We start from the raw sequence: 12,487 nt of genomic DNA, 5'->3' as shown, positions 1-12,487 counted from the left end.
ACCAAACGTAAAATGTTAAAAAAAAAAACGTCTCTTCTCCTCTAAACGTTAAATAATAATATGAAAGAATTATAATTATATAAACTTCAAAATAAAATATCAAACAAATTAAAAATATGTTAATAATTTAAAAGAAAACAAGATAAATATATAAATATCCATTTCTAAAGTTAGGTAGAAGAGTACTTAAATACCATTATGTGTGTACACACATCAACAAAGGCAAAGAGTGTAAAATAGAGAATACTTTGCTGTGTTGAAGAGACATCATCTGATATATATATATAAAGCTTCATTTATTCATTGTGTGAAGTCAACATTGTTATGGCAACCCTTTTCATGGTTCCTTGCCAGCATCAATTGCTGAAGAAGTTGCAGAGCCATTGCCATCCAAAATCAGCAGCAACATCAAACTCCATTATTAGGAGTCAGAAAAGTTCTTCATTCAGTTTCAGAAGCAATGCCAATGTTCCTTTTCGTGAACTTCCTGGGGTGACATATTCTCACAATTATATGAACATGAATTTGAATTTTTTTTGTTGGGTTTTTCTGTACTTTGTTTCTCCTTTATCTTTAAAATGTACTGATAGATGGTGGATTTGGTATTTTAAAATCCATTAAAAAGAATTACTACATCAATATGTTTAATGTTCAGCTAGGACAACATTAAAAAATTCAACAAAAACTTTCATAATGAATCTAACAGGAAAGTGCCAATGTTCTTTGCAGGCTTCCTTTGATCAATACATGGATGACAAGCACAGAGTTCTGAGAGCTGTGTTCTCTGGTGACAAAGGAACAACTATACAGATAAATGAGGTACTTGCACAAGTTTCATTTCAGATGAACTTTTTCATGAACAGCTTTTGAAAAAACAATGTAAGTGATGATGATGATGATGATGAGAAAGTGTTTATGGTGTTATACATGTATGCAGGAAGAATGGAGGATAAACATGCCTACCATACAATGCCTATTTCTGAGTGTGAAACCAGTAGCAGATGTGAGATTAACATTCAAGTCTAAAGGAGAAGATTACCCACCTCACATTCCTCATCATGTCACCAAAGTTCTTGAGCTTCACTTTGTAAGCCCTTTTCTAGATCAACTTCTTCTCAAAAAGTACTTACTTACAAACAAAAGAAACAAGTTTTAGAAAACCAAATAAACCAGAAAGTTTCTGATAAACTAATTTTGGTTTATAATTCATTCTTGTTAGCTATTTTCTTCTTCTTGTTCTTCTTCTGTGTAAGTATTTATGCAGAAATTTACTGAAATGCAGACAAGGTGGGAGCTAGAGGGTCTGAGTGCCCTTTACAAGGAGCCTTACCAGATCAACCTTGATGTTAGAGGCACCATATACCCAGAAAGGAAGGGAAAATATAGTTGGCTCAAGAATCAGATGGAGATGGAGATAGCATTTTGTGTTTCTCCAGCAACAGCTTTCCTTCCTGAAAGCGTCTTGCATAATGCCATAGAGCTGGTTAGATTTACGTTTAAGATTTTGAATTAAGAAAATTATCTCAATCTTTTATATGAATTATGAATTGAATTTAAATATTTTTAGGAGGTGTTGTTGATTAATGAATTGATTAACAGGTTTTCAAAACAGTGTGGGATGCAATGAAGAAGGAATTCCATGTTAGATTACTGCAAGATTATAACAAGTTCAAGATAAACAAGAGCAAGAAGATTTCTGTATAAACTTAGTATCTTTGTAATTCTGATAAACTGTCATGAATCTCTGTAAAGGAAAAAGAGAGATTCAGATTTCTCTGTCTAGCTTTCAACATTTTCAGTCTGCACTTTGTACATATGCATGGATTATTTTTTTCAAATCATTTTTTCAATGAAAAAAAAAGTAAAAGGAAGATGATATGTTAAATTTTTTTTAATAATTTATTGATAATAAATGATGTGTGATTATTTTATTGGTGTGTAAATGTGACTAATTACGAATTATGTAGTTATAAGAAACAATTGTTAAAAAAACATTTTCCATACATATTACCTTTTAGTAATAATTGTAAAATAAATTGGTCTTGTCAATTTTTTTAAGATTAAGAAGGTAATAATAAAAAAAAAAAACTCAAATTACTCTATTAAATTGAATTTCTTTTCTCATTTCTTATTTTAACAAATAAAAATACGATTTTTTTGTTAGAACAACTTAAGAGTTCAAATGAAATGAAATACTTATTAAGTGATAGTCCTTTTGTTTTTGTTTCCCTCAAGTTCAAGCATACAAGCAATATATTTTGGTAGGTACTTTTAAAAAAAGAAATTGACATATACTAAAAATATAAAATAATTTGGTATTATCATTTATCATAAATTATATGTATTAAATTTTATAATAATAATTTTAAAAATTAAATAAAAAATATTTATAATTAAATGAATATAGATAATTGATTAAACTCTGTTTTTTCTTACTTAATACAGTTTGACAAGCAAGATATTGGATAAGTTGATTTTGTATAGATATTTGTCATATAGTCGTTGGATGATAAACAAAGAACATTGATGTATACCAAATGTTCCAAACAAGACGTGTCTATTGCGTGTGGTTTTAACAAATCACAATCGCAATACCTTTTTGTTTTTTTTTTTCTTTTCTTCCTAACATCTTTTTATTTGGTATTAATTTTAAGGTAAAATCCTTTTTTGTCCTAGTTTTGGTTAAGAATATTCGAAATGGTCCTCATTTTATTTTTCTGTTCAATATAGTTCTAAAAAACGTAATTATGTTCAAATTTAGTCATTTTTCTGTTCAATGTAGTCCTAAAGAACGTAATTTGTATTCAATTTAGTCTTTTTTACAAACTCCGTAAACCACAAACAACGACTCAATTGAACACAAATTACATTCTTTAGGACTACATTGAACATAAAAAGGACTAAATTGAACATAATTATGATCTTTAGGACTATATTGAACATAAAAATAGAATGGGGACCAGTTTAAATATTCCTAACCAGAACTGAGATAAAAAAGGTATTTAACCTAATTTTAATTCTGGCTTAAATTCTTTTGTTCGTTTGAACACGCAATTTTATATCCCGTATAGAACTTCAATTACACCTTTTATTTTCTAGCTTTTAAAATGATGAAACTTTAATCTTTTGCTAATTGTTACTATAAATCCGACAGATTAGAAATGAATATATGTTGAATCGAATGATCAAAGTATGAAAAAAAACTTCCCAATCGGTCACTCACTCACTGTAACAGTTAAACAGAATTAAAACGCAATCAATATAGTATCTATTATCTTTTAAACAATTTCAAAGTAAAGAAATTTGTTTCTATAATTAAATTGTTTTATATATATATTGACTGCTTAAATTAAAGAGTATGAAAATGAGTTAATAGATTCATTACGGATTGAACTACAGATAAATCAGTTCAATCTGAATTATATTTGGTGAAGATAAATTTTGTAAATCAATTTCATCAATTAGGTAATTGACTAATTTAAGAATATTTTATTCTTTTGATTTATTTTATGTTTAGTATAATTAAAGTATATTTACTCGATTTATTATTTTATAACACTACAATAAAAATGGTTATCTATTTTATCAAATATTATTAAAAATATAATAATTAAAAGTCAAAGACCAACTTACTTAACATGATAAATAAATAAATTAATATTTGAATGTTATAGCTTGAGAGTTGGTTGGAACATTTTAGCATTTATTATATTATCAGTGAAGTATTTTGTGGTAGATATTTCTTTATGAACAAGAGTAATATATGCTTTCAATTACAAATTATTGTTGGATATTGTGAATATGTTACAACCAAATTATTTTTCTTTTAGAAATTAATTCTTCTTTTATTAATAATCTCTTTCTACAATACTTTTTAGGGTGTTAATTGGGTCCAACATGGATTTGTCCAAATATATTTTGGGTGCTTTATATTTTTAAAAGCATTCAGGTTTTATTACATCTTAATATTTTGACAAATAAATTATTAATTTAGTCATTAAAATTGTATCTCTTTGTTATGTTAACTTTTTAAATTAATAAAAAGGGTTATTAACTTTTTAAATTAATAAGAAGGTCTTTCGATTCAGAAATCAAACATTGATAAATTTCATGAAATTATTGTTTTAGTTTTAAAGAATAATAAGGTCAATAGGATAAAACTAATATTACTTTCAAAAACATGTTAACACCAACTTACAAGAGCATTGAATCAATTTTAATAAATTAAAAAAAGTAAAAAATCATATTAAATAAATCTCATAAGATCAAAATACCAATTAAATTTTGAAATAATTATTTTATTTTAAAAGTGTTAATATATCACATGTTCCCACAAGAAAATGAATTATTGTGGTACATCTGAGATCACACGTGATTAAAGTAAAATATCATAATAATCCAAGGACAATTTTTTTGTGGTAGTAGCCTATGTACCTTCATTAGAAACACAAAAGAACAAATTAAAGACAAGATTCTTCACACATCAATCATATAAGAGTATCCATATACATACAAAGATGAAGTCATTAGAAGAAATTAATACACACTTCTTTGTATTATTTTGTATTTTGTAATTTGTAATTGTTAGTGATAAACTTTATACTCCTCACTAGAGTAACCTTATTATAACACCTTTTACCAATTTGTAGTAAAAGTGAAGACAAAAGAATACTTGTTTAGTTTTTAGTCTAAGGGGAATTAAAAAATATAATTAGGAGTAATTTGTGTGCTTATTGAAACATTTTGTATTCTATTAGTGAAATATTTTAATGTCCTATTAAAGTGATCTAAAGTTCATCTAAAATAGTGGATAAACCAATATAAACATGTTGTGTTGTTTTCTATATTATGCTTCTTTTAGTATGTGATTTATTATTCTTTGCAAAAAAAAAAAAAACAAAGCAGTTTTAAGCTTTTATTCAATCCTGATATAAATTATACGTGTTTTGAAGAACGAATTAAATATGTTTTTAGTTCCTAAACTTTGAAGCAAAATTATAATTTATTTTTGTTTTAAATTTTGATATCAAACTTTAAAAATAAATAGATATATTCCTTTTAACTCAGTTGTGTTGACGTTGGAACTTTTTATGCCTTTTATGTATCTAATAAATGAAACTATTTATATTAGTCTATAACATCACTTAAGATGTAAAGAAAAGATAATGTCATAAAACATTCATTTTAAAGTTTAGAAACTAAAATATCAAAATTAAATAACTAAATATATCAAAATTTGAAATAATTTAGAATAGAAACTAATTCAAATTTCATATACAAAATTAAAAGTTAAAAATATATTTAACTCATTTAATATGCATTCAAATAGATCATCAAGTGACATACTAATATCCAAACACAAAAATCATACTCCAAAATCTAATACACTTATACACATTTTTTTCAACTTAATCAATAATCTCTAGTCTAATACACTTCTACACATTTTAAACTTATTAATAACCTCTAATCTAATACACTTCTACACATTTTGTTAACTTAATTAATAACCTCTTCTATTACAATCAATATTATAAAATTATATATTGATAGACATTTAGTTGAACTAATTTGTAGTCTCTTCCTTGAAGTAATTAAAGAAAGTTAAAATATAGGACATTTTTTTTAAGACAGAGTCATGCAAACATCTTTATGACACCACTTTAATCTTTTGCATAATTAAATAAACTCTTAATAATGAAAAAAGAAATTAACATAGACTTTCAATCAAGAAATTTTAATTATAACTTTAACGAGAATAATCAATTATAAATAACGAGAAGAAACATTAATACCAATATTTTAATTTGAAAGATATTTTAATGGTGTAGAAATTATTTTTGAATAGTTTTCCGGAAATCTAAATTTTAACTTATAAAAACTAATTTTAGATTATGAATAAATTGATTGTATTATTTCTTATTTATATTTAGTATAAGTGTTTCAACATATGTATTATATACCAACTGCTGATAGCTGCATGTTAATTAAGCGAAATTGAAGCTTTAAAATAAATCATGTGTTTAGAAAAACATTGTACAAAAATATGGTATACATTTGTCAAATTTTCCACGCTTTTGATGGTCTTGATTAGAATAATATAAACACCAAAAGTACAAACTACAACAACGTAAACATTATGCTCTTTCCTTTCAAGTCAAAATCAATATCTACTCGCTTTCCATATTTTAATAATGTTTTTATATAGCACATAATAATTCCTTCTTACAAAATTCATTTTAACCAAAAAAAAAAGAAAAATAATTTCCACCAGAAAATTAAAAATATAAATATAAAAGTAATTACAAAAAATGGAGATGCGGGGGATCGAACCCCGTGCCTCTCGCATGCAAAGCGAGCGCTCTACCATTTGAGCTACATCCCCTGTTGAAAGTATGTTTAACAGTTTCTTTAAATTCACAAAGTTAATTTTGAGAGATTAGATTTGAAAATGGATTTGATGTATGATTTCGAATCTGTTTCTTACCATCCAACCTGTTTTGTTTTAATATTTTCTAAAAACTATAAGTTTGTTGAACTATTTTGTATTGATAAAAAAATATTCAATAAAAGTATTTTATACAAAGAAAGAAAGAAATAGAAAATTATAAAACATTGATAAAATTATAGAAAACATTGTCGAGAAACTGTCATTCTTAGTCCTGATCGATAAGACTTAAATTTCCTGATCCAAATGGTGGCTTGAAGTTAAAAGTGTAATTCACCAATAGTGAGAGCAAGAACAAGAGCCTTGCTTGAAACTATGAAAACGATAACGATCTCGAACAACAATTTCACGTTTATATACATGAGAAGCAATCTTAATAGCAGAATGACAGTCCTGGCATATCCTCAGGTTCTTGAAAATACAGAGGGGAGAACCGAGTGGTGTGGTCGTTAGGCCAAAACAAAGTGCAAGCTTCTCACTATGAGTGAACTATTGTAATGAGGCCCAAAATAAAAGAAAGGCCCAAAGCCCCTCAGTCCATGACAGAGAACGAGAAATATTTCTTTGATGTAGCAACTGTGTCAAAAACATCTACTGGACAGAGAGAGAAGCAGAGCGTCTTCTTCTTCTTCACTGAAGAGAGAGAAACCATCGTAGAGGCATTGGAAGGCAACCGTTGCAGATAGTGAAAGAGAGAAAGATGAAGATCGAAGCAAGACAAACACAAAGAGGTAAAAAAAACAATTTTTCATATATGATGATATTACAAAGTAATGTGTGAACTGTATGTTCTGAGATATGAACTACAGAGGGGAAATCCTAACCTTTTAAAGGTTAGGAAAGGGGAATGGGGATGAAAACAAATGGGTTTAACAAACCCATAACAGAAAACTAACTGCAATATGCTCCCCTTAAGCTGGATTGTGTATGTTTACCAATCCAAGCTTGGGAACAATAAACTGGAAACGCACACGGTGAGGAAGCTTTGTGAATATGTCGGCAAGCTGCTCGTTGGAGTGAATCGGAAGGAGACGAAGAAGATTAGCTTGAATCTTTTCACGGATGACGTGACAGTCGAGTTCAATATGTTTAGTTCTTTCATGGTAACTTTGGTTGTGAGCAATATGTCTGGCAGACTTATTGTCACAGTAGAGGGCAGCAGTAGCAGTGGTCTCAATATTGAGATCTTGTAGGATCTAAGAGATCCATTGAATCTCGCAAGCTGTTGCAGCCAGTGCTCGATACTCCGCTTCGGTGGACGACCTGGAAACAGTACTTTGTTTTTTTGTTTTCCATGACACCAGAGAGGATCCAAGGAAGACACAAAATCCTGTGGTAGATCTTCTCGTTTTAGGACAAGTTGCCCAATCAGAGTCACTGAAAGCTTTGATCNGGATATTGGTTTCANCAGCAAAGAAAAGGCCTTGCGAAGGACTAGCTTTAATGTATCTAAGCATGTGNTGCAAAGCCCGATGGTGATAATCAGTAGGTGAATTAACAAATTGACTGAGAAGATTAACAGAAAAACATAGATCAGGTCTAGTATTGGTAAGGTAAAGAAGCTTCCCTATTAGCCTGCGATAGGAGTTAGGATTTGTCAGGTGATTTTCGTCCTTGTATAATGAACTTGTGTCACTTAGAAAGGGAGTAGNGCAAGGCTTAGAACCCAACATTCCTGTNTCTTCAAGAATATCTAAAGCATATTTCCTTTGGCATAGGTGTATTCCTTTTTTTGATCTAGCAACTTCAAAACCTAAAAAATACTTTAGCTCTCCTAGGTTTTTGATTCGAAAAGCATGATGGAGAAGAGCCTTTATGTGGTCAATTTCTTTAATAGAATTTCCTGCCAAAATGATATCATCTACATACACAAGGAGGACTGTAAAAGTAGTAGAAGTCCTTTTAATAAAAAGAGAGTGATCTGATTTTGATTGAGTGTAATTATTAGACAGTAAAAAGGAAGAAAGCTTATCAAACCATTGTCTGCTAGCTTGCTTGAGCCCATATAGAGACTTGGTTAACCTGCAAACTTGTCCTTTTTCCTGAATATCCAGCCCTGGTGGTATCTCCATGTACACCTCTTCATTTAAATCTCCATGAAGGAAGGCATTATCTACATCAAGCTGATGTAGATGCCAATTCTTTGCGGCAGCAATGGCCAAAATTATTCTGACAGTGGTTAGCTTAGCAACAGGTGAGAAAGTGTCTAAGAAGTCTATACCTTCTTGTTGAGTATATCCTTTGGCAACTAGACGAGCTTTATACCTTTCTATGCTTCCATCAGCTTTATGTTTTATTTTGTAAACCCACCTGCACCCAATGGAATTTTTTCCAGGAGGGAGTTGAGTTAAGATCCAAGTTCCATTATCCTGCAAAGCTTTGAGTTCCTTTTGCATAGCTGTAACCCACTCATGATGTTCTTTGGCTTCATTATAAGATTTAGGTTCTTTGTCGGCAGAAACAGCTAGGGTGTACTTTAGATGTTTTTCAGATAAGGAATCATAACACAAAACGCTGGAAATGGGATATGGGGTTTTGTAATTGTTTTTGGTACATAGAGAATCATATAAAGAGTGATTAACCTGATGAATATAATCATTAAGATATCTAGGGACTCTTTTAGTTCTAGTGGGTCTTCTAGAATTGTTATCAATATCAATATGATCATTGCCAACATTTGTGCCAGTGTTTTCTCTGCTACCAGGTTCCTGTTCATTGTTCTCAAGAAAATCTGGTTGCTGTTCAGTGTCTATATTCTCAAGAAAATCTTGATTTTCATTACAATTAGTACCATACCAGAAATTATTAGGAAAAACATTTTCAATTTCTTGGTCAATGCAATTCTGCTCATTATTNTGTTGATCTTTATAGGGGAAAACATTCTCATAGAATATAACATTTCTGCTTAGGAAAATTTCTCTAGTATTTATATCAAGAACAACATATCCTTTAATCCCATTTTTGTATCCTAAGAAAACACCTTTCCTAGCTCTAGAATCAAGCTTGTGTCTATTATGTTCCAAAGTAGAAGCAAAGCAAAGACAGCCAAAAGTTTTTAAATTCAAATAAGTGGGAGAAGTGTTATGCATCAATTCATAAGGAGTCCTACCATTAAGAACAAAAGTAGGAAGCCTATTTATCAAATATATAGCATGAGAAACAGCATAACACCAATAAGCAGTAGGAATTCCAGATTGAAAAATGAGACTTCGGGTTTTATTTAGTATATCTTGATGTTTACGTTCAACAACAGAATTTTGTTGAGGTGTTTCCACACAGCTTCTTTGATGTTCAATACCATAGGAATTATACATANTAGTACAATTAAATTCNGGACCATTATCAGATCTAAGAATCTTAATGATTTTTCCAAACTGATTTTTGATTTTTAGGATAAAATTCTGCAAAAGTTCTCTAGTTTGTCCTTTATTTTGCATCAAAAAAATCCAGGTGTGTCTACTATAATCATCTACTATGGTAAGAAAGTATTTATGTCCATGAATAGAGGATATGGAAATGGGTCCCCATATATCACAATGTACTAGATCAAAACAATTAGTGGAAACAGTAGTACTCTGAGAAAAGGGCAGTTTATGTTGTTTAGCATAATGACAAATATCACAAACAATTTTAGATGGCATTTGAACATAGGGAAAACTTTTACAAACTTGTTCTATGATTTTGTGTCCTGGATGTCCTAGTCTATAGTGCCATAGGTCATCACTAACATGTTTACAGGAAAGAACAACTTTAGGAACATAATGTTGTGTAAAAACAGGAAATGACTGAAGATAGTAAAGGCCCTTGAAAACTTTAGCATGCCCAATCATCTTCAAGGTGGAACTATCCTGAATCTGGCAAGTCTTAGAAGAAAAGGTTAGGGTACAATTTAAGTCCCTTGTCAAGCTTTGAACAGATATCAGATTAAAAGAAAATTTAGGAATGTAAAGAACATTAAAAATGATAAAATTTTCAAAAAATTGGATAGTTCCAGCGTGTTGGGCTGTAACCACAGTGTTATTTGGGAGTTTAACAGTTATGGGTCTAATTTTTTGAAAAGTAATGAAATATTTTCTTTCATGGGTCACATGATCTGTGGCCCCAGTATCAATAATCCAGGAGAAATTACCTTGATTATCTTCAGGAATGTTTCTCTGTATTTGACTAATGCTGTGGGTATTTTGTGTCTGGGTACTCTCTATGATTTTAAACAGTTTTTGCATCTGTTCAGGAGTAAAAACCTGCATAGGATTGTTGTGATTTTCTTGCTGAATGGTTTGATTCTGGGTAGATGTAGAGTCTTCTTTACAAGCATTAGCATATCTCCATTCATTTTGGCCTCCCCTGTCTTGATTGTGTTGACTGTTTTGATTATCATTCTTCTTGTACCATGGTGGAAAGCCATGTTTGCTGTAACATTCGTCAATTGTGTGGTTCATCTTGTGGCAATGGGAACATTGCTTCCCATAAGTGGGATTTCTCCCCCTTCCTCTTCCTTGGCCACGGGAAGGAGTGCCACGGCCTTGACCTTTCCAATTAGGCTTGTCAGAAGTGTTGGCAAGAATTCTGAAAGAATCATTTTGGCCTCCCCTGTCCTGATGCTGCCTTTCTTGCTGCATTAGGAGAGAAAAAACCTTGTTGATGTTGGGAAGGGGCTCCATTAGAAGNATTTGAGTCCTGACAGTTTGATAGNTATCATTAAGACCTTTGAGGAAGCAGATAACGTGTTCAGCTTCTCTGTATTGGAGGGAAACTTTAGATAGATCACAAGTGCATGGGTTTGGGCAGGTGCAGTAGGGTATAGGCCTCAAAGATTCTAATTCCTCCCAGAGGATTTTTAAGTCAGTGAAGTATTGACTGATGTTTCTTTCTCCTTGCTTGATAGAGTGTAAATCTTGAAGTAAGTCGGAAATTTTGAAGTAGTCTCCCTTNGAAAACCTGTCTTTAAGGTCATCCCAAAGATCCTTGGCAGTGTCAACATAAAGAACGCTGTCAGCAATCTGAGTTGAGAGGGTCTTGATGATCCAGGAGAGCACCATANTATCACATCGTTCCCATGCTTCAAATAATTTGTCAGTTCTGGCAGGTTTTNTGATGCTGCCATCAATGAACTTTACCTTGTTCTTTGAGAGTAAAGCTCNTTTCAGATTTCTGCTCCATGATGAGTAGTTGGTTTCGGTAAGGACCTGGGAAATGAGAGCAATGCCTGGATTTTCCCCAGGATGAAGATAGTAGGGGCTGGAGGGATTGGTGGTGGGATCGAATGTAGTTTCCGTCATGGCAAGAGAGGATCAAGATGCCAAGAACAGCTTCAAGAAACAGAGTGTACTTCTGATACCATATTGTAATGAGGCCCAAAATAAAAGAAAGGCCCAAAGCCCCTCAGTCCATGACAGAGAACGAGAAATATCTCTTTGATGTAGCAACTGTGTCAGAAACATCTACTGGACAGAGAGAGAAGCAGAGCGTCTTCTTCTTCTTCACTGAAGAGAGAGAAACCATCGTAGAGGCATTGGAAGGCAACCGTTGCAGATAGTGAAAGAGAGAAAGATGAAGATCGAAGCAAGACGAACACAAAGAGGTAAGAAAAACAATTTTTCATATATGATGATATTATAAAGTAATGTGTGAATTGTATGTTCTGAGATATGAACTACAGAGGGGAAATCCTAACCTTTTAAAGGTTAGGAAAGGGGAACGGGGATGAAAACAAATGGGTTTAACAAACCCATAACAGAAAACTAACTACAATATGAACAACACTTGTTCTACCTCTTCCAATGCCTCCATGCAATTCCTTGGTGACATGGCTTTAACCATGGCTCTGATACCATATTAGAAGTGGGTTTTAAGCCTAACTCAACCCTACAAAACCGGTTTGTAAAGTGAGGTTTGCACCTCACTTATATATTATAAATTGGCCTTATCTCTAGTCGACGTGGGACTTCCAACACTTACCCTCCCACATTCCACCCCATAGCCTTAACAGCATAACAATGAATCCACCTTCCCACACTCTCATCGCCTGACTGAGAACAA

General features: G+C 31.4%; 3 protein-coding genes and 1 non-coding gene across 4 annotated transcripts; 1 reads left to right on the top strand and 3 right to left on the bottom strand.

Moving 5' to 3' along the window:
• Positions 1-231: 231 nt before the first annotated feature.
• Positions 232-1,871, top strand: LOC106768096. Its single transcript, XM_014653057.2, has 5 exons — positions 232-492; positions 730-819; positions 938-1,087; positions 1,283-1,483; positions 1,600-1,871. Exons 1-5 carry the CDS (start codon positions 325-327, stop codon positions 1,702-1,704), a joined length of 714 nt encoding a protein of 237 aa, XP_014508543.1. The 5' UTR covers positions 232-324; the 3' UTR covers positions 1,705-1,871.
• Positions 1,872-6,312: 4,441 nt separating this feature from the next.
• On the bottom strand, positions 6,313-6,385 carry TRNAA-UGC. The gene has a single exon. It is a non-coding gene; the product is annotated as a tRNA-Ala (tRNA).
• Positions 6,386-7,644: 1,259 nt separating this feature from the next.
• Positions 7,645-8,844, bottom strand: LOC111241419 (uncharacterized mitochondrial protein AtMg00810-like). Its single transcript, XM_022779430.1, has one exon. It carries the CDS (start codon positions 8,842-8,844, stop codon positions 7,645-7,647), a length of 1,200 nt encoding a protein of 399 aa, XP_022635151.1.
• A 1,301-nt stretch (positions 8,845-10,145) lies between these two features.
• LOC111241418 lies at positions 10,146-11,727 on the bottom strand. Its single transcript, XM_022779428.1, has 2 exons — positions 10,578-11,727; positions 10,146-10,171 (listed from the first exon to the last, which is right to left on the bottom strand). Exons 1-2 carry the CDS (start codon positions 11,725-11,727, stop codon positions 10,146-10,148), a joined length of 1,176 nt encoding a protein of 391 aa, XP_022635149.1.
• Between the last annotated feature and the right edge of the window lie 760 nt (positions 11,728-12,487).

The sequence above is a fragment of the Vigna radiata genome, chromosome 1, assembly GCF_000741045.1.
Source record: "Vigna radiata var. radiata cultivar VC1973A chromosome 1, Vradiata_ver6, whole genome shotgun sequence".
In the NCBI taxonomy this organism is placed as follows: domain Eukaryota; kingdom Viridiplantae; phylum Streptophyta; class Magnoliopsida; order Fabales; family Fabaceae; genus Vigna; species Vigna radiata.
This window is presented reverse-complemented; position numbering and strand designations above follow the sequence as displayed.